Source organism: Phyllobates terribilis, unplaced genomic scaffold (genome assembly GCF_046119375.1).
Source record: "Phyllobates terribilis strain yellow unplaced genomic scaffold, ASM4611937v1 Scaffold_2__4_contigs__length_985480577, whole genome shotgun sequence".
Lineage (NCBI taxonomy): Eukaryota > Metazoa > Chordata > Amphibia > Anura > Dendrobatidae > Phyllobates > Phyllobates terribilis.
The window spans coordinates 780858854-780885278 of record NW_027362762.1 but is presented as its reverse complement, the minus strand read 5'-3'; the positions used below and the strand labels follow the sequence as shown (position 1 = coordinate 780885278).

The 26425-nt window shown below is 45.0% G+C and overlaps 1 protein-coding gene across 2 annotated transcripts in view; it reads left to right on the top strand.

Moving 5' to 3' along the window:
- Window positions 1-26425, top strand: part of ASMT (acetylserotonin O-methyltransferase) — a 106651-nt gene that overhangs the window by 61654 nt on the left and 18572 nt on the right. For both annotated transcript variants that reach the window (XM_073667359.1, XM_073667358.1), the window contains exons 6-7: window positions 3375-3493; window positions 24839-24979. In XM_073667359.1, the coding sequence (XP_073523460.1) occupies window positions 3375-3493; window positions 24839-24979 (260 nt within the window). The remainder of the gene's footprint in view (window positions 1-3374; window positions 3494-24838; window positions 24980-26425) is intronic.

Sequence of the window (26425 nt, the reverse complement as noted above, 5' to 3'; positions counted from 1 at the left end):
TATAGTACACAGGGCCCAGCCTGCCACCTCATCCTTCACATATGCAGACATGCGCACGCACACACGGTACGCACACACGGTACGCAGACACACGCACGCACACGCGGTACGCAGACACACGCACGCACACACGGTACGCAGACACACGCACACACGGTACGCACACACGGTACGCAGACACACGCACGCACACGCGGTACGCAGACACACGCACGCACACACGGTACGCAGACACACGCACACACGGTACGCAGACACACGCACGCACACACGGTACGCAGACACACGCACGCACACACGGTACGCAGACACACGCACGCACACACGGTACGCAGACACACGCACGCACACACGGTACGCAGACACACGCACGCACACACGGTACGCAGACATACGCACGTACACGTGGTACGCAGACACACGCACACACGGTACGCAGACACACGCACGCACACACGGTACGCAGACATGTACACATACAGACATACACATATTTTTACACAAATTCTTAAAGACATATATAAAACAGACAAATATATATACACAGTCATACACACTGACATTCACAGACATGCACTCACACAGACCCATTACAAATATTTTTAATATGGGGATTGGGGAAGCCTCACTCACCTGTCCCCGGTCCAGTGTCCTGTCCAGCAGCTCCTCAGGTATGGGGCAGTGCAGGGCCCCCGGCGTGTCACACACTTCATGGCCCTGGAACATCAGAGGGGCCCACTTGCGGTCGGGTCTGGGCCGCTCCCCCCCATCTGTGCAGGACCTCCGCTCCGACGGTGTTTGATTGCAGGCACTCCCCCCAGACATGGCCGCGCGCTGTGTGGCTGTGTCTGCTAGTAATGACGCGGCAGGGGCGACACACAAGCACAATTAAAGGTGCAGTGCCATCGATCCTGCCGCGTCATTACTAGCAGACACAGCCGGACAGCGCGCGGCCATGTCTGGGGGGAGTGCCGGCAATCAAGCAGCGCCTGCGTCCCTGAACAGGTGCCGAGGATGTGGCCAGGGCCCCGACAGTGAGTGGGCGGGTGGGCCCCTCTGATTTTCCAGGGCCCCGGCACTTGCCCAGGTACGCCGGGTGCTGACGCCGGCCCTGTCCTTAGTGTCTCCTTTTTTCCCGCATTACCTCCAACACAAGGGTAACTGTGCTGGAAAGATTTTATTTAGTCTAACTGGGGTAAAATACCATCTTGTGATCAGTTTATTATAAGTTTCATGCAGCGTAGCGCATGTATTGGATTATATACTGCTTTAATAGATTTTTCCCTTGTTCTGAATCTTGAGTATAGTTCAGATCTTTCTCCCAGCAGGGCCGGCGTCAGCACCCGGGCAAGTGCCGGGGCTCTGAGCAGGCGGGGGGGCCTACCTGCGGTCGGGCACCCCGCCGGGCTATGGGCGGAGGAGAGCGGTGCCAGCGCCCGCCCTTCTCCCCCGCTTGCTCAGGGCCCCGGCAGCCGGATACTTACCTCTCCCCATGCCTCTGCAGATCAGCTGTTTTCCTCCTGTGTGCTCCCTGTGACGTCTCAGGTCAGAGGGTGCAGTGACGTCTTTCCACCGTGCCCTTCCCTGAGCCATAACAGGCAGCACAGAGTGGGAAGACGAGGGCGGACCTGAGTAGCGGCAGCAGGTGAGGAGAAGTGAGGTGAGTATTTGATTTTTTTTTTTTTAATGTATGGGGGGGACGACATCCTGCATGGGGCATTATATGCGGGGGTGACATCCTGCAAGGGGCATTATATGGGGGGGGTGATGACATCCTGCATGGGGCATTATAAAGAGAGGGGGGTGATATCCTGCATGGGGCATTATATGGTGGGGGAAAGGGACATCCTGCATGGGGCATTATATGGTGGGGGAAAGGGACATCCTGCATGGGGCATTATATGGTGGGGGAAAGGGACATCCTGCATGGGGCATTATATGGTGGGGGAAAGGAACATCCTGCATGCGGCATTATATGGGGGGTAAGGGACATCCTGCATGGGGCATTATATGGGGGGCAAATGGGCATTATATGGGGAGTGATATCCTGCATGGCGCATTATATGGGGGTGACATCCTGCATGGGGCATTATATGGGAGGGGTGACATCCTGCATGGGGCATTATATGGGGGATGACATCCTGCATGGGGCATTATATGGGGGGTGACATCCTGCATGGGGCATTATATGGGGGAGAGAATTGATATCATGCATGGGACATTATTTGGGGGGTGACATCCTGCATGGGGCATTATAAGGGGGGGAACAGCCTGCTTTGAGCAATATGTGGGGGGGGGAACCGCCTGCATGGAGCATTATATGAGGGCCAGTATCCTGTATGGAGCGTTATATGGGGGCCAGTATCCTGTACAGAGCGTTATATGGGGGCCAGTATCCTGTACGGAGCATTATATGGGGGCCAGTATCCTGTACGGAGCGTTATATGGGGGCCAGTATTCTGTATGGAGCGTTATATGGGGGCCAGTATTCTGTATGGAGTGTTATATGGGGACCAGTATTCCGTATGGAGCGTTATATGGGGGCCAGTATTCCTTATGGAGCATTTTATGGGGGCCAGTATACTGGAGCGATTCGCCAGTTTCTGAGCTATTGTGAAATTTACAATAGATATCACTCATGTAATGTAAGAAGTGAAATCTTTGCATTGTACTATATATATATTTCTCTGTGGTATCTGTGCATCATGAATCGTGGTATTTGTTAAAGGGGCCCACTGAGACTCTTTCGCCCGGGCCCAGAAAAACCTGGAGCCGGCCCTGTCCCCCAGTTTGTTAAGTTAGTTGTCTTTTTAAGATCTATATCATTATTAAAAAGTTTATATATACTATGTTTTCCATTTTATTTCATTCTTAGGTTCCTCGATCATAGTGATTATTGGTTTAGGTATTTGTAATTGTTGGTTCTGTTTTTTTCTTTTTTGTTTTGTTTATGTATCTTTTAATGTTCAAGTATTTTACGAACTCTATATCACCTAATTTATATTTTTCTTGTACAAGGTTAATAGTTCTTTAGTTCCTCTTGATATAGGTCATCTAAGTGATTGACACCTTTTTTCCCATTCCTCCAATGTTACATATGGTAATGCTGATTCCAGAATCCTTATTGGAATATTTTTTATTTTATGCTGGATGGGATGGTCTGTTAGTTTTTTGTTCAGTAGTTTCCATGATCTAATTGAAGCTTGTAGGGTTGGATATTGTGGCAATTGAAGAGATGCACTCTGTCTTTTTTAAACAGAGGAAGAAAATCCAACCCAGCTTAGACATCTGCACTGTGTATCTACGTCATAATGCTTTGTATTTCGAGGTATAAAACTCTGTTCCTGTTTTTCTTTTGACTAATTTGTAATTAGATCAGAAGAGGAGATGGTGACTTTTATGCATCATATGGACTCAATATGGAATATTTGTGGAAAAGACGTTATACAAGCTTTTGACCTCTCTGCATTCCACAAAGTCTTTGATCTTGGAGGTAATAAAAAAAAAAAAGTCCTACAAATTTTATTTCATTATTTTATTTAATTTCATTTATTTCACATACGTAAATGTATGCAGTAAATCCACAGCAAGCCGCACAGAAATTTGCAACGACAAATATCCAATAAATCAGGCAGATCTTTGTACGGATTTTATGTAGATCGACTTAAATTTAAAAAATTAGAAATTTGTAATATTATGCTTTAGTCATTCCCACATTGGCCTGTGTAGCCTCACGCTCTCCATTTATAACCTATATAACACATGTGACCCCTTCTACCTGCGATTGACTGCAGAGGTCACCTGTCAACATGACAAGTCATCACTGGAGGCCAGTATACAGAGACGGATGGGAAACCGCAGCAGGGCAGGACTGGGACTAAAAAGGAGTTCTGGCACACATCCCTCCACCTGATCTCCCGTCTTTGTTGATATGTTGCAATCATGACATCATGACCACAGCACTTATTACTGCTGCTACCAATCACTAGAATCTTAGTGATTATTATTATGAATTCCGGTTAAAAAACTAAAGTCATAAATCACAGCAGAAAATGCCCATTAAAACGTATATTAATTAAATATGCTTTAAAATTATGTAAGTACAAAAAACTCGATAAAAGATTCCACTAAAAACCACACCAAAAAAGGAAAAAAGCTCCAGCACAAACATCACATAAGCACAGTGACTACATCATACAAGCACAGTACACATATCACACAACCACAGTGCATATCTCACACAAGCACTATGCACACAAGCACAGCGCACACATCGCACAATTACAGAGCACACAAGTACAGTATATAGACAGTTCACACATCACACAATTATTACAGTATAAACTACATTATAAACATGTAGATGTCAGTCTTGCAGATAGAAGGCTCTGCCAATTATTGCTACTAAGCCCTGCCACCATTTTAACTAACTTTCTGTGGTTTCTTTATTAAATGTCCTAGTGAAGGTCCCCAGCCCTCCCACTACTCCCTGTGCCGCTGAGCAGTTGCACTGACTTCAACGGCTGCCACTTCAAAGAAACACATCCAGAAGTTTTGGCTGCAGAGTGGTGACAGAGCTTTGTTACTGGAGCACAGCGCACGTGTCACACAGCGTATAACACATGCCCTTCCTCTGCCCTCATCAAACATCCTGCCAGCCTGCAGCATAGCCTTGTGCATGCCGCAGGAGCTATCTGCGGGTGTGAGAAGGGGCTAGTAAAGGTGGGGCGGAAGCAGGAGGCCCACTGTGGCTCTGAGCAGCATGGCCCAACGAGAATCTTCTCGGTTAGGCAGATGGTTAGTCTGGTTAGCAATATTGTCAAAAGATTGGGAAAGTTACTTGTGTTTTTTTATTTAAATGACTATCCACACCGGCTGATTTAGCTTTGGATTTTCTGGCATTCTACAGTATTGGAGTGCTAGGTCTAGGTTTTTTCTTACCCATTGAATTCGGTGTGAAAATTATCAACAAACTTTTTGTTAATCAGCATAAAAAATTGAAAAGTACACTGAAGGAGATTTTGTGGAGAATTTTTTTTGCAGCCCTTGGATGAGAATTTTTACTATTTCCTCCATTTGCCTAAGGGTATGTGCACACCAGGGGCGGAACTACCGCCCGTGCAGCCGGTTCATTGAACGGGGGCCCCGAGGGAGAGGGGGCCCCTCCAGCAGGGCCGCCATCAGGGCATGTCTGCCCTGACTCCAGTGTGGGGCCCAGCCGGTAGGGGCCCCCTTGGAGCCCCGTTGGGGGCCCCCTCTTGTGAGTCTCTCTCCTCATGGGGCCCCCGGCCCCATGCCAAGCGCCGGGTCCGGGACATCTCAGCGCTGCGCTGCGCTCCTGCGGCAGCGCCTTCATGATTCCCCTGATTTCCGGTCATGTGACGGCGCCGTCACATGGCCGGAAGTCAGGAGAACCTAGTGTCAACGATTTGGACGAGCGCCAGGATTCTGCAGGGATCGCATGGGGGTAAGTATAACAAGTTTTGTTTTTTTCAAAATACAATTTACTAGGAGTGGGGGAAATGGGAGGGGTGTGTGTGTGTGTGTGTGTGTGTGAGATAAGAGATGCACATGGGGTGGGGGGAGATGATAAAAGATGCACATGGGGTGGGGGGGATGAGAGAGGTGCACATGTGGGGGGAGGGGGATGAGAGAGGTGCACGTGGGGGGAGGGGGATGATAAAAGATGCACATGGGGTGGGGGGGGATAAGAGATGCACATGGGGGGGAGATAAGAGATGCACATGGGGGGGGGGATAAGAGATGCACATGGGGGAGGGGGATAAGAGATGCACATGGGGGAGGGGGATAAGAGATGCACATGGGGGGGATGAGAGAGGTGCACATGTGGGGGAGGGGGATGAGAGATGTGCACATGTGGGGGGGATGAGAGATGCCCATGGGGGGGATGAGAGAGGGGCACATGGGGGGGAGGGGGATGAGAGAGGGGCACATGGGGGGTGGTGAGAGCTGCACATGTGGGGGAGGGGGATGAGAGAGGGGCACATGGGGGGTGGTGAGAGCTGCTCATGGGGGAATTGGGAGAAAATGAGCTGCACATGGGGGAATTAGGAGTAGGGGGATAATGAGCTGCACATAATGAATGTGGGGTGGGGGAGAGTAAATGATAAATGACGATGGGGTGGGGAGAGCACGGACATGATATAATGAATTGGGGCAGGGGGTGCATGTAAATAATGAATGCGGGGAGCAGGAAGTATAGAGTAGAGGTTCTAATTAAATTATATATTAAGTGCCTATTTACAGTTAATGGGGGCACCGTGGTGGATTACAATTTATATTTGGAATGGTAGGTTGCATAATAACTAACCATATATTGATGGTGGATGCACGTCTGTATTCAGCTGCGTAATGTAGAAGTTGGGGAATGTGCTCTAGATAACTGTGTTATTTTATGCAGAGACGAGTCCTGGCTGGAAGACGTGATGGCGGTCTGTGCTGGATGAAGGAGAAAAGCGTAGCTGAAGGACTTCACCTAGAGACGTCACCAGTGAGTCAGTGCATTACATGTACACTTACACTATATACTATGTACCGGGCTCCTGTGTATAATGTCACTGGTGATCACTGTATTACCTGTACACTATATACAGAGCTCCTGTGTATAATGTCACTGGTGATCACTGTATTACCTGTACACTGACAATATATACAGAGCTCCTGTGTATAATGTCACTGGTGATCACTGTATTACCTGTACACTGACAATATATACAGAGCTCCTGTGTATAATGTCACTGGTGATCCCTGTATTACCTGTACACTATATACAGAGCTCCTGTGTATAATGTCACTGGTGATCCCTGTATTACCTGTACACTATATACAGAGCTCCTGTGTATAATGTCACTGGTGATCACTGTATTACCTGTACACTGACACTATATACAGAGCTCCTGTGTATAATGTCACTGGTGATCACTAGATTACCTGGACACTTACATTATACATACCATGTATAGAGCTCCCGTGTATAATGACACTTATGGTAATATTAGTAATGTGGTGGTAATATTAGTAATGTGGTGGTAATATGTGGTCTGGTCATGGTGTCGCAGTTTTTCTCCCTTCTGTGTGGTATTATTCGGTCACTATGTTGTGGTAATATGTGGTCTGGTCATGGTGTGGCGGTATTCCCTGTATGTGGTATTATTGGTCATTTTAAAAAAAAATTTATATGACACATTCCCTTAAAGAAAACTAAATAAAAATATTTCTAAAAAGAGTATTGGATATTTTAAGAAAATTTTAATAGGTTAGAGTAGGGCCCGGCCAGAAGAGTCTACCTTATCGTGGTGGCGGCTTTAAAAATCTTTTGGCCAAAACAAAAGCTGTTGGCTATGTATGTGGCACCGTCACATGGCCGAACGTCAGGAGAGCCTGGTGGCAGCGACGTGGACGAGCGCCAAGATTCTGCAGGGATCGCATGGGGGTAAGTATAACAAGTTTTATTTTTCTTAAATACAATTAATTAACTAGGAGTGGGGGGGATGAGAGATGCACATGGGGGGGGATGAGAGATGCACATGGGGGGGGGAGATGAGAGATGCACATGGGGGGGGAGATGAGAGATGCACATGGGGGGGGGAGATGAGAGATGCACATGGGGGGAGATGAGAGATGCACATGGGGGGGGAGATGAGAGATGCACATGGGGGGGAGATGAGAGATGCACATGGGGGGGGGAGATGAGAGATGCACATGGGGGGGGAGATGAGAGATGCACATGGGGGGGGGAGATGAGAGATGCACATGGGGGGGAGATGAGAGATGCACATGGGGGGGGAGATGAGAGATGCACATGGGGGGGGAGATGAGAGATGCACATGGGGGGGAGATGAGAGATGCACATGGGGGGGAGAGATGCACGGGGGGGATGAGAGATGCACATGGGGGGAGGATGAGAGATGCATCGGGGGGGTGAGCTGCACATGGGGGGGTTATGTTTACATAACTTTGTTGCCTTATGAAGCGCAGGGGGGGCCCCCAAAAATTTCTTGCACAGGGGCCCACTACAGTCTGTGTCCGCCCCTGGTGCACACGATGCAGAAATGAAGCAGAACATTTCTGCATCATTTCTGCATCTCCCTGGCAGAAAAAACGCATGCAGATTGTGCATGTGTTTTTCCTGCAGAATACATGCGGATCCACATGCAGATTCACATGCGTTTCCGCATGCAGATTGACAAGCGCTTTCCAGGCGATGTTAGCATCACCTGGAAAGTGCTTGATAACTAGGTCACACTATATAAATCCATGCAAACAGCATGGATTTATACAGTGTGAACCGAGAGAGTGTATATACTTACCTCCGATGGCCCGCGCTGTCCTGCTCACTCCGTTCTCCCGGCTGCCGGCAACTTTGAATTGAAAGACCTGCCGACGTCAGCGTCACGTGACCCGTCACATGACTCTGACGTCACCGCAGGTCCTACAACTCACTGTAAGTGCCGGGAACCAAGCGGGAGGGCTGTGCGGGCCGACAGATGGTAAGAATACATTTATTTTTTATTTTATTCTTCTTTTACAGCTTTTTTAATAGTACCTGGGTGTGGATGAGACTCTCCTCTCCTCTACACCCGGGTACCATCCGCACATTAGAACGCACCAATTACGCAAGTACAAATGCTGTCTTGCGGAATTGGCGCGTTCTAATGCAAGTCAATGGTGGCGAAATCGCCGCGTTTCCGCAAAATTAATTGACATGCTGCGGATTTTTGACCGCAGCGTTAACGCTGCGGAAAAATCCGCGTCATGGGCACAGCACATGCGGATTTCAATTGGGGAACATTGCTTCCCTTCTACCATGCGTTTTTCATGCGTTTCCGCGGCGTTTACGCAACTGCAAAAACGCCGCGGAAACGCATGAAATACGCATCGTGTGAACTCAGCCTAATACTGTATCCCACTGGAGATTTTCCATCCCTTGTGAAATGTAGTTATTGACGTGTCTATATATAATATTTGTATAAACATCACGTTCTCAGAACCTGATGAATAGTTTACTTTTTCAGGGTATGTGCACACGATGCAGAAATGCTCAGGATTTTTTCCTGAGCGTTTCTGCATCTCTCTGGCAGGAAAAAACGCATGCGGATTGTACATGCGGTTTCCTGCCAGGGACATGCGGAAATGAAGCGGTCTTCACTTTCATTTCCGCATGCGGGTTGACAAGCGCTTCCCAAGCGATTTTAGCATCACTTGGAAAGTGCTTGTCAACTTCACACTATATAAATCCATGCAACCGGCATGGATTTATATAGTGTGTGATGTCAAAAAATAAAAAATAAATCTATACGTTACCATCTGATTGCCCCCGGTGTCCTGCTTCATCGGTCCCGGCTGCCGGCAGTGAAGACTGTAGGACCTTCCGACGTCAGCGTCACGTGACCCGTCACATGACTCTGACGTCAGCGAAGGTCCTTCATTCAACCGCGAAGTGCGCGGGAAGCCGGCAGGACGCAGCGCGGGCCGTCAGAAGGTGAGAATATATATATTTTTTATTTTATTCTTTTTTTTTTATGGTACCTGGGTCTGGATGAGAGTCCTCTCATCCACACCCGGGTACCATCCGCACATTAGACCGCATGAAAAGCGCATCAACATATACAGTGATGCGGATTCCATGCGGTCTAATGCAAGTCAATGGCGGCAAAAGAGCAGCGTTTCCGCAAAATTAATTGACATGCTGCGGATTTTTGACCGCAGCGTTTACGCTGCGGAAAAATCCGCATCATGGGCACAGCACATGCGGATTTCCATTGGGGAACATTGCTGCCCTTCTACCATGCGTTTTTCATGCGTTTCCGCGGCGTTTACGCAACTGCAAAAACGCCGCGGAAACGCATGAAAAACGCATCGTGTGAACTCAGCCTTAATCAGATTTCATTCATTAAATTTTCCTTGCTCAGGAACATTTTTCAAATAGTCTAAAAGGTAGAATATACATAAAAAGAAAGCTCATTAGTACCTTTTTTTATTTAGCTATTTCCCTGGGGTTGTGAAGCATCAGGCCGTTTACCTCCCCTATTTCATGTCCCTTGGTACAGTACAGACCAAAAGTTTGGACACACCTTCTTATTTAAAGATTTTTCTGTATTTTCATGACTATGAAAATTGTACATTCACACTGAAGGCATCAAAACTATGAATTAACATATGTGGAATTATATACTTAACAAAAAAGTATGAAACAACTGAAAATATGTCTTATATTCTAGGTTCTTCAAAGTAGCCACCTTTTGCTTTGATGACTGCTTTGCACACTCTTGGCATCCTCTTGATAAGCTTCAAGAGGTAGTCACCGGAAATGGTCTTCCAACAATCTTGAAGGACTTCCCAGAGATGCTTAGCACTTGTTGGCCCTTTTGCCTTCACTCTGCGGTCCAGCTCACCCCAAACCATCTCGATTGGGTGCAGGTCTGGTGACTGTGGAGACCAGGACATCTGGTGTAGCACCCCAACACTCTCCTTCTTGGTCAAATAGCCCTTACACAGCCTGGAGGTGTGTTTGGGGTCATTGTCCTGTTGAAAAATAAATGATGGTCCAACTAAACGCAAACCGGATGGAATAGCATGCCGCTGCAAGATGCTGTGGTAGCCATGCTGGTTCAGTATGCCTTCAATTTTGAATAAATCCCCAACAGTGTCACCAGCAAAGCACCCCCACACCATCACACCTCCTCCTCCATGCTTCATGGTGGGAACCAGGCATGTAGAGTCCATCCGTTCACCTTTTCTGCGTCGCACAAAGACACGGTGGTTGGAACCAAAGATCTCAAATTTGGACTCATGAGACCAAAGCACAGATTTCCACTGGTCTAATGTCCATTCCTTGTGTTCTATAGCCCAACAAGTCTCTTGTGCTTGTTGCCTGTCCTTAGCAAGGGTTTACTAGAAGTTATTTTACCATGAAGGCCTGCTGCACAAAGTCTCCTCTTAACAGTTGTTGAAGAGATGTGCCTGCTGCTAGAACTCTGTGTTGCATTGACCTGGTCTCTAATCTGAGCTGCTGTTAACCTGCAATTTCTGAGGCTGGTGACTCGGATAAACTTATCCTCAGAAGCAGAGGTGACTCTTGGTCTTCCTTTGCTGGGGCGGTCCTCATGTGAGCCAGTTCTTTTGTAGCGCTTGATGGTTTTTGCAACCGCACTTGGGGACACTTTCAAAGTTTTCCCAATTTTTCAGACTGACTGACCTTCATTTCTTAAAGTAATGATGGCCACTCGTTTTTCTTTACTTAGCTGCTTTTTTCTTGCCATAATACAAATTCTAACAGTCTATTCAGTAGGACTATCAGCTGTGTATCCACCTGACTTCTGCACAACACAACTGATGGTCCCAACCCCATTTATAAGGCAAGAAATCCCACTTATTAAACCTGACAGGGCACACCTGTGAAGTGAAAACCATTTCCGGTGACTACCTCTTGAAGCTCATCAAGAGAATGGCAAGAGTGTGCAAAGCAGTCATCAAAGCAAAAGGTGGCCACTTTGAAGAACCTAGAATATAAGACATATTTTCAGTTGTTTCACACTTTTTTGTTAAGTATATAATTCCACATGTGTTAATTCATAGTTTTGATGCCTTCAGTGTGAATGTATAATTTTCATAGTCTTGAAAATACAGAAAAATCTTTAAATGAGAAGGTGTGTCCAAACTTTTGGTCTGTACTGTATGTCAGTATTAGGCATGAGCGAACATTTCAATGTTCAGTTCGGAAAAGTTCGCCAAAAAATTGATAATCGCCAAATTTATTCGCTGAATGTTCGTCAAACATTTCCAAATCCCATAGGAGTCAATAGGGGGACCAAAAAAATGCATATACAACACCTAGAAACGGGACCAAAAGCTGCCAAAACACATCAAATTAGGTGTAGACACCAGGGAAGTGCCATCAATTGACCCAGAGTACAAGTACTTTAATTCTTATTACTGTGACAGCGACATTTATTCAGTTGCGCTTTACATGTCAAAAGGAGTCACCGACTGGTACAAAAGGAGAGAGGACCCTGCCTGCGAGGGCGCACTATCACGGACGTGGTTTGTGGAACCACTGTGCCACGGACCCTGGAGAGCCTGGAGGGGCGTGACTAAGCGAGCATCAGACTGTTCACTAGAGCCTATGATGGTGAGGTTAGACTTTGCTCCTGATGAATGCCAGGTGCCACTCTAGGATAGACCAATGGACGAGCAGCAGCTGGACCCAGTAGGACAGACTAGTTAGTGCAACAGGCAGAGTCTGTATCAGATTGCAGCAGGCAGAGTCTGTATCAGATTGCAGCAGGCAGAGTCTTCATCAGGAGTGCAGCCGGCAGAGTCTGCATCAGGAGTGCAGCCGGCAGAGTCTGCATCAGGAGTGCAGCCGGCAGAGTCTGCATCAGGAGTGCAGCCGGCAGAGTCAGCATCAGGAGTGCAGCAGGCACAGTCTGCATCAGGAGTGCAGCAGGCAGAGTCTGTATCAGAGTGCAGCAGGCAAAGTCTGCATCAGGAGTGCAGCAGGCAAAGTCTGCATCAGGAGTGCAGCAGGCAGAGTCTGCATCAGGAGTGCAGCAGGCAGAGTCTGTATTAGGAGTGCAGCAAGGACTGGTACGCAACCTTACACAACTTAGACTGCAGAACAGGAAGGTTACACTACAGCCAACCCAATAGATGGAGACCCAATCAGGATTCCCCACATTTAAAAAAATGAGTGGCAGACTCCAGCAAAGTAGCATCAATTTTACTACTGTAGAAATAGTGTAAATAAGACCCACACCTCTTCCAGTACAGCCAACTTCGGAGATGGAGACTTAACCAGGAGTGTACACACTGCCCTAAATGAGGGCCTAACACCACCGAAGGGGCATCAATGTCATCAGACTACAAGTAGTTTAACGCAGACCCAACCCTGTCCCATTACAGCCAACCCAATGGATGGAAACACAATCAGAATTCTCCACATTTCCCAAAATTAGGACCTAAAACCTGCAGCATCAGCACCAGCAAGAGCAGGCACAGAAGCCATATCACAGACTGCAATTTCAAGAGATCAATGCAGCACACTCAAAAAGACAACATCGCCTACTCTGTACAGTCTGCAATTGGGGTGCAAAAGTCCTTAGAGACCCATGACTTGTTCAACCAGGTGTGTTCACATTGCCCTAAATGAGGGCCTAACACCACCGAAGTGGCATCAATGTCATCAGACTACAAGTAGTTTAACTCAGACCCATACCTGTCCCACTACAGCCAACCCAGGAGATGCAGACTCAATCGGAAGTGTTTATATTTAAAAAAATAGGGCCTATGACCACCATTTCCGTGGCCAACAGATTGCATATGGTGGAGTTCAACCTCTTAGCTTTGTCAAGTGTAGGATGAAACAATCTTTTACGTGACCACAACAGCGGGATTGAGGCCTGGCTGCAGTGCTGAGAGAGGGCCGAGTACGGTGAAACGGACAAACCGATAGACTGTGAGTGAGTTGCAGGCGGAGATAGTAACATAGTAACATAGTTTGTAAAGCCGAATAAAGACTTGCGTCCATCAAGTTCGACCTGTTAGTTCTGTAATTGCTAAAGTTGATCCAGAGGAGGGCAAAAACCCCAAATGATTTAGCCAATATTCACCTGAGGAAAAATTCCCTCCCGACTCTGAAACCAGCAGTCAGAATAAATCCCTGTATCAACCTACTATTTTATTTTATTTTTAAGTATACGCTGAAATCTGCCTGGTATCTAGAAATGCATCCAGTCCCCGCTTGAACTGGTGTAGTGAATCTGACATTACCGTCTCCTCACTCAGTGAATTCCATATTCTCACTGCTCTTACCGTAAAGAACCCCTTCCTATGCTGGTGCTGAAACCTTTTCTCTTCCAGTCTTAGTGAATGCCCTCTTGTTACCGTAATATCCCTCCTTTTGAACAAATCCCAAGATCTCTATACTGTCCCCTAACATATTTGTACACATTTATTATGTCCCCCCTCAACCTTCTCTTTTCCAGGCTGAATAGTCCTAGTTTTGCCAACCTCTCCGGGTATTGCAGTCCCTCCATTCCCTTTATTAATTTTGTTGCCCTCCTTTGTACCTTTTCAAGCTCATTTATATCCTTTCTATATATTGGGGCCCATAACTGAGCACAGTATTCCAAGTGTGGTCTGACCAGTGCTTTGTACAGTGGAAGAACAATGTTCTCATCCTTTGCAGCTATACCTCTTCTGATACATCCCATTACCCTGTTTGCCCTTACAGCAGCGGCCTGACTTTGGGCACTCCAATTTAGTTTGCTATCAATCAAGATGCCCAAGTCCTTCTCCATCTCTGAATTCCCCAATGATTTCCCATTCAGTGAGTACTGGTGACTTCCATTTTTCCTTCCCATATGTATGACCTTACATTTCTCCTCGTTAAACCTCATTTGCCATTTAATGCTCCACCTACCCAGCTTATCCAAATCCCTCTGTAGGTCTGCACTGTCCTCTTTTGTATTAATTGTTTTACATAACTTTGTGTCATCTGCAAATATTGATATTTTGCTATTTATCCCGTTGATTATGTTGTTAATAAAGATATTAAATAACATTGGGCCTAGTACAGACCCCTGTGGTACCCCACTAGTGACGCTTACCCAATCTGAGTATATTCCATTTATAACCACCCTCTGCCTTCTATCCTTTAGCCAGTTAGCTACCCACTTGCAGACATTTTCCCCCAGCCCCATCATTCTCATTTTCTATACCAACCTATTATGTGGCACGCTATCGAACGCTTTTGAGAAGTCGAGATACACGACATCCACTGGTTCCCCCTGATCTACTCGAGAGCTAACCTCCTCGTAGAAGTCAATCAGGTTTGTTTGGCAGGAGCGATTCCTCATGAATCCATGTTGGTTCAGGATTAAAAGATTATTAGCATCAAGATGCTCCGTAATTGCCTCTTTAATGAAGCTTTCAAAAATTTTGCCCACAACGGACGTCAGACTCACCGGCCGATAGTTTCCGGCGTCACTTTTTGCTCCCTTTTTGAATATTGGCACTACATTCGCCTGTCGCCAATCAAGTGGTACAGACCCAGTCTCAACAGAGTCCTTAAATATGAGATATAACGGTCTGTCTATCACATTACTTAGTTCCCTTAGTACCCGTGGGTGTATGCCATCAGGTCCTGGTGATTTGTTTATTTTAATGTTACTGAGGCCTTTCTGAACCCCAGCTTGGGTTAAATTAGTCATACTTAGTGGAGGATTAAGCTTGTCACTTCTCATTTCTCCTGTTAGTTCTATTTCCTTTGTGAAAGTTGTCGAAAAAAAATTATTTAATAGATTAGCTTTAGCCTCATCTTTCTCTATGATTTTGCCTTCCTCACTTTTTATCGGTCCAATATTATCCGATTTAATCCTTTTACTATTTATATACGTAAAAAACAATTTGCGATTTGATCTACTTTCCCTAGCAATACGTTTCTCTGTTTCCTCCTTCGCTATTTTTATTTGTTTTTTACAGGTTCTCGTTTTTTCCTTGTAACACATTAGTGCCTCCTTACTGTTTTCCTTTTTTAATCTCTTGAATGCCTCATTTTTGCTATTTAATGCCCCTTTTACGTTCTTGTTCAACCATATTGGTTTCCTCTTATTTCTGGCCCTTTTATTCCCATACGGTATATACCTCTCGCACTGAGTATTCAGAATTCTTTTGAAGGTTTCCCATTTACTATTCGTATTCCATTGATTAAGTACTTTGTCCCAGTCAATAAGTTGAAGGTTTTCTATCAGGTGATCAAACTTCGCCCTCCTAAAGTTTAATGTTTTTGTTGTTCCCTTATTGATAACCCTACTGAAGGGCATTTTGAAGTCGATAATATTATGATCGCTATTACCTAGGTGCCCCCCTATCTGTACCTCAGTTATTCTATCAGGCCTATTAGTCAATATTAAGTCCAACACGGCCTTCCCTCTCGTTGGTTCCTGCACTAGTTGGGAGAGATAATTATCCTTAATATTTGTCAAGAACCTTTTTCCTTTCTGAGATCTACAGGTTTCTGTTTCCCAGTCAATATCCGGGTAGTTGAAATCCCCCATTACAATCACTTCATTATGTTTTGCTACTTTGTCTATTTGTCTTAATAGCAGATTCTCATTCTCCTCTGTTATATTTGGTGGCTTATAGCAGACCCCCAGTAATATTTTATTATTATTTTTTGCCCCCTCTATCTCTACCCACATGGACTCGACCCCTTCTTCTCCCTCTCCTATATCTTCCCTTAGTCTGGGTTTTAGACATGACTTTACATATAAGCAGACTCCTCCGCCTTTCCCCTGTTTCCGGTCCCTTCTAAATAAACTATAATCTAATAAATTTACCGCCCAGTCGTAGCTATCGTCTAGCCAAGTCTCTGTTATTCCTACGATGTCATACCTCTCCTCCGATATAAGCGCCCGCAACTCATCCGCCTTATTGGTCAGGCTTCTTGCGTTGGTCAGCATGCAAGATAAAACTTTGGGGTTATTTAGCATCCTATTCTTCTCTAACGATCTAACTGTACTATCCCCACCCCCCTCTCCACCCTCATTATATTCACTTCTCCCCTTCCCCCTTGCTTGCCTCACATCCCACCTATTTCCTTGGTTCCCCCCCCCCGTCTCTAGTTTAAAAACTCATCCAACCTATTAGCCATCTTCTTCCCCAGCACCACTGCACCCTCCCCATTGAGGTGCAGCCCATCCCTACGGTAGAGCCTGTAGCCGACCGCGAAGTCGGCCCAGTTCTCCATGAACCCAAACCCTTCTGCCTTGCACCAACTCTTTAGCCACTTATTCACCTCCCTAACTTCCCGTTGGCGCTCCTGTGTGGCTCGCGGGATTGGTAGTATTTCTGAGAAAACTACCTTGGAGGTTCATGCCCTAAGCTTCCTACCTAGGTCCCTGAAATCATTTTTAAGGACCCTCCATCTACCACTCACTTTGTCATTGGTGCCGATGTGGGCCATGACCGCTGGGTCTTCGCCAGCCCCACCCAGTAACCTGTCAACCCGATCCGCGATGTGCCGGACTCGAGCTCCAGGGAGGCAGCACACCGTTCGGCGATCCCGGTCTTTGTGACAGATTGCCCTGTCTGTCCCCCTAATAATAGAGTCACCCACTACCAGAACCTGTCTTGCCTGCCCTACACTTCCCCCCTCCCCCCTGTTACGGTGGATTGAGAAACGTGTGGTGTGCTCAGAAAAACAAGCACAACAGGCATGTCCGCTTCAGTTACAGCTGATGGGCTGTCACTCAGCCTAACTGCAGCGGATATACAGCTGGTTCTGTCGGACACCTGTGTGACACAACTTTGCATGGTAACAGAGGAGGAGGAAGAAGCAGCAGAGGTGTTTGATTTGGCGGCTGATGGTTGTTTATTGAAAATCAATTTAGAGTTTATCATGTTTGTGTACCCATTTGGGGAGAATAATATCTGTACCAAATGCTCAATTTCACTACAGTATAACTATAGAAATGCATGGAGACGAAAACTTCTTCCACTACAGTCAACCCAATGGATAGAGACCCATTCAGGATTCCCTACATTTTCAAAAATTAGCGGCAGACGCCAGGAAAGTGTAATCAATTTCACTACAGTAGAAATAGTGTAAATGAGACCCACATCTCTTCCAGTACAGACAACCCAAGAGATGGTGACTTAACCAGGAGTGTTCACATTGCCCTAAATGAGGGTCTAACAAACATCACTGAAGTGGCATCAATTTCACTAGAGTATAAGTATTGAAAAGGAGGCCTAAACCACTTCCACTACAGCCAACCCAATAGATGGAGAACCAATCAGGATTCCCCACATTTAAAAAAAATTGTGGCTGACGCCAACAAAGTGGCATCAATTTCACTACTGTACAAATAGTGTAGATAAGACCCACACCTCTTCCAGTACAGCCAACCCAGGAGATGGAGACTTAACCAGGAGTGTTCACATTGCCCTAAATGAGGACCTAACACCACCAAAGTCATCAGACTACAAGTAGTTTAAAGCAGACCCAAACTTGTCCCATTGCAGCCAACCCAATGGATGGAGACACAATCAGAATTCTCCACATTTCTCAAAATTAGGGCCTAAAACCTGCAGCAGAAGCATGAGCAGGCACAGAAGCCATATCACAGACTGCAATTTTAAGAGATCAGTGCAGCATACTCAAAATTACAACATCCCCTACTCTGTACAGTCTGCAATTGGGATGCAAAAGTCCTGGGAGATCCATGACTTTTTCATCTTGATGAAAGTTATGTGGTCTACACTTTCAGGGGACAGCCGGGTGCGCTTATCCGTCAAGACACTACCAGCAGTGCTGAAGACACGTTCAGAGAGAACACTGGCTGCCGGGCATGATAAAACCTCCAAGGCGTGAGAGGCGAGCTCAGGCCATTCATCCATTTTTGAAGACCAAAATGTAAAAGGGTCCAAACCCTCCATGATGGTATTGATATTGAACTCTAGATACTCCTGCACCATCCTCTCCAGTCGTTCACCACGTGTCAGACTTGTACTCTGTTGTGCTAGTGCACGAGCTGGTGCAAAAAATGTGTGAAAGGACTCCCAGAAATTGCTTCTGCCACTTACTCTGCTGCTGCGAATGTTTTGGCGTTGATGAACTGACGTGCCGGAGGTTGAAAGACTACAGCTGTGATGCACACTGTGTGCCTCATTGTTATTTTGGGGAAAACCTCTATTAAGGTTGCTTAAAAGTTTGTTTCGATACTCCAACATAAGCGGGTCCCTTTCCAGGGCGGGAAGCATCTGGCAAAATTGACTCTTATAAAGTGAATCTAGCAGAGTGGCAACCCAGTAGTCAGCATTATTTCGAATCCCAACTATACAGGGATCATGTTGCAGATAGTGCATCAAGAAGGCACTCATATGTCGGGCTCTTCCAGGAGGTCCAAAGCCAGACTGTATTGTGGGCTGTGTAACAATGATGCTTGTTTCCTCCGTCCCCTCCTGCCAACCACGTTCAAATGAGAGGGGATGATTATCCTCTTCATCCTCTGACAGCTGCTCACCCATCACCTCTTCCTCCTCCATTAGTTCCTCGGCTCTTGCAACTCCACTAACAGTTTGCCTGGTATCACCAAACCCCCTTGATCGGTGTAATCCACCATCACTTGGCATCTAAATAAATTTGAGACATTGGTATCCCATCCGCATCCTCCTCTTCTTCTGGGGCAACCACCTCCTGCCGCAGGTTATTCAAAGTTTGCTCCAGCATGTATATGAATGGAATAGTGATGCTGATGTTGGCATCGTCAGTGCTAACCAGTTTAGTAGCCATTTCAAAACCGTGCAGAAGGGTGCGAAGGTCCTTAATCTGTTCCCACTCCGCAAAAGTGATATGCCCCAAGTCCGTACTGCGTTGCCCCAAGCTATACGTCATGACATACTGCGGGTCATGTTTTCTGTGACATGCTGGTGTAGCGCAGGCACAGCTTTCTTAGAGAAGTTATGGCGACTGGGCAACTGGTACTGGGGGACTGCGATGGCCATCAATTTTCGGAAACCGTCTGTATCTACCAGGCGGAAAGGCAGCATTTCCGTGGCTAACAGATTGGAGATGGTGGAGTTCAACCTCTTAGCTTTGTCATTCGTAGGATGAAACAATCTTTTACGTGAAGACAACTGCATGACCGAGGGCTGGCTAAGGTGCTGAGAGAGGGCTGAGTATGGTGAACCGGAAAAACTGGTGGAGCGTGAGTGAGGTGCAGATGTAACGGTGGATTGAGAAAAATGCAATGTGCTCGGTGAAACAAACACAGCAGGCGTGTCCACTTCCGTTACAGCTGACGGGCTGTCACTCAGCCTAACTGGAGCGGGTAAAGAACCGGAGTTTCTGCGATGGGAGACCTGCGTGACAATACTTGGCACAGTAACAGAGGAGGAAGAAGAAGCAGCGGATGTGTTTGATGGGGCAGCTGATGGTTGTTCAGGTGCGCTGGTCAGCATTTCAGTGCGGTAATATTCCCAGCGTAAAGAATGTTGTTTGAGCATGTGAACGTTCATGCATGTAGTAGTCAAATTATTGCAGTTTTTCCCTCTACTGAGTTTTTTATCGCAAAGTTTGCAGATAACGTGAGTTGGCTTATCCTTTGCAGTGACAAAAAAGACCCATGCTAGGCAACCCTTGCTGCCCCTGCGAGCTGCAGACCCATGACCGCTGCCGGCCACAGCCACGGTTGTGGCTAAGGATGCAGTGCTCCTTGTGCTTGCATCACTCTGTGTCTGCGCCATAGGGTGAAATGTAACCTCCTCGTCTTCCTCCTCCACCTCCTCAGATGAGATACTCGGCTGCGTGACTCTGGGTTCACACCAAGTAGGATCTTCAACCTCGTCATCATCCAATGTGTTATCCCATTCCTAGCCCTCAGAGTGACCCCTCTCTCTTGTTGCCCTGACAGCACAGTACAGTCCGCATGAGCCTCAGGTATCTGAGTCTCATCGGGATCACCTCCCTCCCCTGCGATTAATGTTTGGTGATGAGGGTCAGGAATCTGCTCGGACCCCACTTCGTCCTTCCCCGAATCCAAGCTAAAAAAAATTTGGGCATCGGTGCAGATGCTTTCCTCCCTTTGACTCTGTGACTGTTTGGAGTACACTTCTGATACCCATGGTGTAGAATGGGTGAAGAGTTCTACAGACTCGCCCATCTGTGGTTCGCTACAGTCAATTGGGCAGTTGGCCAGTTGTGACGCGGGGGGGAAGCATGGGTAATTGGGGTGCCACCTCTGTTGACTGTACTGCGTGTGATGTTGAAGTGTAGGAAGAAGAGGAGAGGGCACTGGAAGCAGAGCTTGCCATCCACTGGAGCACCTGCTCTTTCTGGGCCTTAACAACAAGGCATATCGCTGTGCTGCTGCCAAAGGAAGGGAGTGCCATAGGCCGTCCACTAACATAAGTTGTCAGTTGTCTTTGGATAGGATCTGTCTGTATTGGTTCACTAGTGCTTTCACTAACATTACCACGTACCCCATGTACACCTTGAACACCAAGCCTATTCCCCCTTCCACAACACCCTCTCTTTTTCCCACTCATGTTGGTCAGATACAGTGGTAGGGACATGCAATTAACTAAAGAAAACACCTTTTTTTGCTGTGCAATAGCTCAGCACACACCTGATTTTCAGCGACACTAAATGACAAGGTAAGATATGGCCTGCCATATAACGTTACTAACAGACAAAAGAAATTTGTTAGTGTGCATGAGGCCGATAAAACCTACTAGATATTCTCCAAGCAATTTCAAACTGATATGTCCCCTGTTGTATTGCTTTAGGAACAGAAGAAATTTTTTTTTTTTTGAATATGGATGAGGCCAGTATGACATAGAATATATGCTCCAAAATATTTCAAACTCAGATCTAGCCAGCTGTATCACTTTACTCAGAGCAAAAAATATTTTTGGGTTACTGTGCATAAGCTCTGTGTCCAGCTGAATTTGACCAGCACTGACGAAGTAGCTGGCTTATAGCACTGTATGACTTTTGGCACAGGAAAAAATATATTTTGGGCCGGGCCTAGTAAGAGAAGGTTTTTTTTTTTTTAATGTGAAACCAGGACAAGTTCAACGCCACTAAAATAGGATCGGCCTTTTAGCAGACTGGATCAAAATTATATATTGGTTTGACTGTGCGTACAAGCTGAATTTGAACTCCACTGACGTAGTAGCTGGCTTATAGCACTGTATGACTTTTGGCACAGGAAAAAATACTTTTTGGACTGGGCGTAGCAAGAGAAAAAATTTATTTTTTTACTCTGAAACCACCTAAGTTCAACTCCACTAAAATAGTATCTGACACTAAAAAAAAACTTTAGTGCACACAGCTTTCAATATCACAATAGCAACAGAAAAAAAACAGATTTTGTGCTCTGCAATAAGAAGCTCTGCAGACTGTGCAGAGCACAATTTCAACCCCACTAAATGAAACGGTGCACTGCGCTTGCTTGATCACATTAGCAAGTGCAAAAAAAGATTCAAGGTATACTGAGACATGGAGCTCCATACCAGCGGTGCACAGCACTATTGTATGGCATGGGCCCTCTGTTTCTATCAGAATCTCAGTACTTGCACAAGAACACCAAAAATGTGCTGCACCAGCAGTTGCAGAGGTACACAGGCCAGGAATTATCTACACTGACTACCACACAAGCGCCCATCTATCTAGCTAATATCTCTCATTACACAGGAGAACACTGAGGTGCGTCTGTCTCCAGCAGTGACATGGATATAATGGCTCTGAGGCAACATGGCTGCTTTTTATATTGAGAGGACATGTGATTTCTGCAGCCAATTGCAGAAACCCTTATGTCTGGACAGTGTAGATGCTTCCTGCGCTATGATTGGCTGGCCGCGCTTTTTAAGTTAAAGTTACCGCCCACAGGGAAAAAAAAAACAGTGCGCCGCTGATCTGACCTGTTCTAAGCTCTCCACAGCCCCCACACTCACCTGGCACATGGCACCGCTCATCATACACTTGCACTCTGCTAACAAAACTGTTCAAAACGCCGTGGTTGCCCTGTATTCGCAGTCCCACGCAAATTCGTTGAATTTGAAACTTTCGAACATTCACCGAACAAATTCACTCAACACTAGTCAGTATTGCTCAGTGTGCTGGCATAACAGTCATCTTTGTCGATGCCACAAAAATTTGGTGACAACACCAGAATAATGATTCCTGATAGGTAACATCATGGAAAAACAAAAACCTGCCCACACTCTTAAAATCAAATACATTGGGAATGTGTTTTTTTACCTGATGGTTTGTAGGTCTTGGAAAAACTCTATAAGCAGCTTCAGAGTGTAATATACAATTATTCATACCATATTAATAAATGCATGTTTTGCAGGAATTTCTCTGCCATTTAAAAAGAGGTTCTGCACCAGTTGATTATAATAACCAAATACTATAAATCAATTTCCTGTCTCATGCTACTCTGTAGTATTCTGATAATTTACAGTAAGGAGTACATTATCTGAAATTATATAGTACTTGCAAGATGAAAAATTGTACATACAGCAATGTGCAAAAGTTTTTGCAGGTGTGGAAAAAAATGCTGCGAAGTAGGAATTATTTTAAAAATAGTTTAATAGTTATTTTTTATCAATAAACAAAATGCATAGAGAGTGAACGAAAGAGAAATTAAAATTACAGCAATATTTGTCAAAAGCACAAAGTGGGAAGGCACCTCCAGTTAAAACAATCTTCAAACTTTAGTTCATATCAAAAAGGAGAATAAAAATTTACACATGTTGGCGGTAAAAACACTATGACTAAGGGCACGCTCAGCGCCAGAAACGCGTCAGAGTGTTTTTACTATCAACATGTAGAAATTTTTATTCTCCTTTTTATTATGAACTAAAGTTTGAAGATTGTTTTAACTGGAGGTGCCTTCCCACTTTATGCTTTTGATGGATTTCTCTGTGGATCAGCAGTTTTGGATATGGCACTCCACTGAGATGAAGCAGGCATGAGATGATATAGTACGGAGAGATTATTTTTCTTTTCTTAAGTCTTAAAGCAATATTTCGTGTGCATAGACTTTACCTTCAAAACAGCAAAAATTCTTCTACTTGCAGTTTCACATAGTTTTCAAAAGAACTTAGCAGGGTTCATTGTTATTTTTGATAAGGAAAAACTTCTTCACTTGTAGACCTTTTGTTAATAAATATCAAGGTTGGCCCTTGACTTTGTCCAAGCTTTTAATTTTGACTCTCTGTGTATTTGAGTTTGACATCCCTGTAATATGAATAAGTATCTGGTTTTATTTCTCAGAATTGAGGACACCATTAATCCTGCCCCAACTCCATTTCCTTAAATGCAGCCCCAAACTTGCAAGGGGCTTTCACCATGCTTCACTGCTGCCTACAGCTTCTTATTATTGTACCACTCTCTAACCCTTTGGCGAACAGACTACCTTCTGTTCCAGCCAAATATTTTACATTTTGACTTCTCATTCCAAAGCACCTGCTGCTATTTTCTGCACCTCAGTTGCTATGTTTTCATACATAGTTTAATCACTTGGTTTTGTTTCCATGTCAAATTTATGGCTTTTTGGAAACAAATTTTCCATGAAGTCTTCCTCTGGCCAGAGTTCTCCGAACAGTAGAATGGTGTAGCTGGGTCTCACTGGTTTTGGACAGTTCTGAGCTGATGACACTGCTTGACATCTTCCGATTTTGAAAGGAAATAAATATGATTTGTCTTTCACCTGTTACATGAAGTTTCCTTGGCCGACCACTGCATCCAGTCTGCTTTGAAAAATCTTTGCCTGAGAGAGAGACCTTGCGGATTCAGTATAACTACCTACTACTGTATGTTGTTGCTGTCCTCATTCTTGCCATAATGTATGATCTGTGACATGCAACAGACTTCCACAACATCACCTCTGTAGTAGAGTTTGTCTGTTATTCACCCAGTCTTACTGCACAGCTGTTTTTGTTTCAGTTAATAACTGTATTCGAACTACATATGAAGATGATGCTCATTATCACAAGTTTAGTATAATTAGTTACTGACTAAATTGCTACAAATCTCTGATTTTGTGCAAGCATACCTAGAAAAATGTATGAAGACAAAAGGCAATCACACCAAATATTGATGTGATTTATATTTCTCTTTTGTTCATTTACTTTGTATTTTGATAATTAAAAATAAACTATTAACAATTCCATTTTTAAATCATTCTTACTTTGTAGCATTTTTCCACACCTGCCTAAAACTTTTGCATAGTACTATATGCAGTATATATAGATACCGTATATTGTCAGCAGTTAACATGGAAAACTATTTTTTCTCTTTTAGGATGTTCAGGAGGTCTTGCCAAACAATTTGTTTCTAGATACAATGAGTCAACAGTTACCATTATGGACCTGCCCAAAGTTGTGGAAACAGCTAAGAAACGTTTTGTTACAGATAAGGAGCAACAGATTTATTTCCTTGAGGGTGCAGTATATAAAACTTCATTGTTTATAAAAAAGAAAGAACATTTCATATGTGTGTATTGACTTACTGGTTCTACATTTAGTGTACAGATATACTGTATAGCACGGCTTTTAATGGATCACACTTTGTCACTGACTTTTGGTGCAGAATCTGTACTTTGAGGGTTACTTAAAATGACCTTTGTAGGGATTCACAATCTCAGGTTGCCATTAGGTAGAATTCACACAGGCAATGTGGTTTGGTCTAAACATGGGCAGTTTTATTGCTTTCATAAAACTTTAAGGGATTCAAAACCAAAACAGCTTCTTCTGGGTACGAAGGTATAACAGCAGATAAGCAGTTCATTTAGCAGGGCACATGTATGTAAGTGTGGGCTCACCCGAACAGATTACAGTCCTTTCTCCTGGAGAAAACTTTATGCACATAAGAGGTACGTTCCTACAAGTCTTAGTATCCCCTTCAGCCTGAGCTTCCAGCGCCAAACAGAAATGTTCAACTCCAAACACAGTTCACACTGAACAGGCTAGAGCTTCCACATGTTACTCTGCAGCTCCTTGACACAGACTGTTCAGCTTTCCTAGCTGACCCGTGCACTCTCCATTCAGAGACAGCTTGTCTCTTTCCCAGCTATAGATCCCATTTTAGCTGGTCACTCACCAGCTTCAACACACTGCTCAACATCTAGCAGACTGACTAAGGTGAACACTTAGCGTGGTTATATGCAACACTATCCAGGTTCACCGAATCAGAACCTGTCGAGCTTGGATTTAACCCTAGCCTACCTGGCTTTGCTACAGCGGGTCTCATGACAGCTGGGACCCACAGCTATCTTTTGAATGGGAGTGTGACTTACTTCTTTCATCTCTAGGAAAGCTGTGAAAATTGACTTAGATATGTCAAAAATACACAAAATAAAAATGTTTTAAAATAAAAAAATAGCAGACATCTGAATGTGGACGGAGCAGACATCTCCCTTTCTAAACCTTGTACTATTACTGAAATAATCTATGATTGATTAACCCCTTCTTGACATGTGCCATATAAGCACATCACATGTTTGGTTCTGGTTGTAGAGCTGAACCCACAATATGCACCTGTCTCTAACAGTCAAGACAGATCGAGATTTAACAACTATATGCTGCTGTCATGTACTGACTGTAACATTTAAGTGCTAGAGATCTTGGGGGTGATGGGAGATCGGGACTGTAACCCATTGGGCCCCCTGTGATGCATTCAGGGTGCAGATGTGTTACTATGGCAGTCAAGGCCTACTTAAGTCTCCATTAGCACCATCTTTGTACTTCTGTGAACCGTAACTTGTGAAAAGGATAGTTAATTTGATGATATACTTATAAGTGTTCAAATGATCAAAAAGTGAGGTTCCCTAGAAAGAATAAAATATGTGAAAAATTGTTGCAATTTTCTATAATGATATTTACAAAAAAA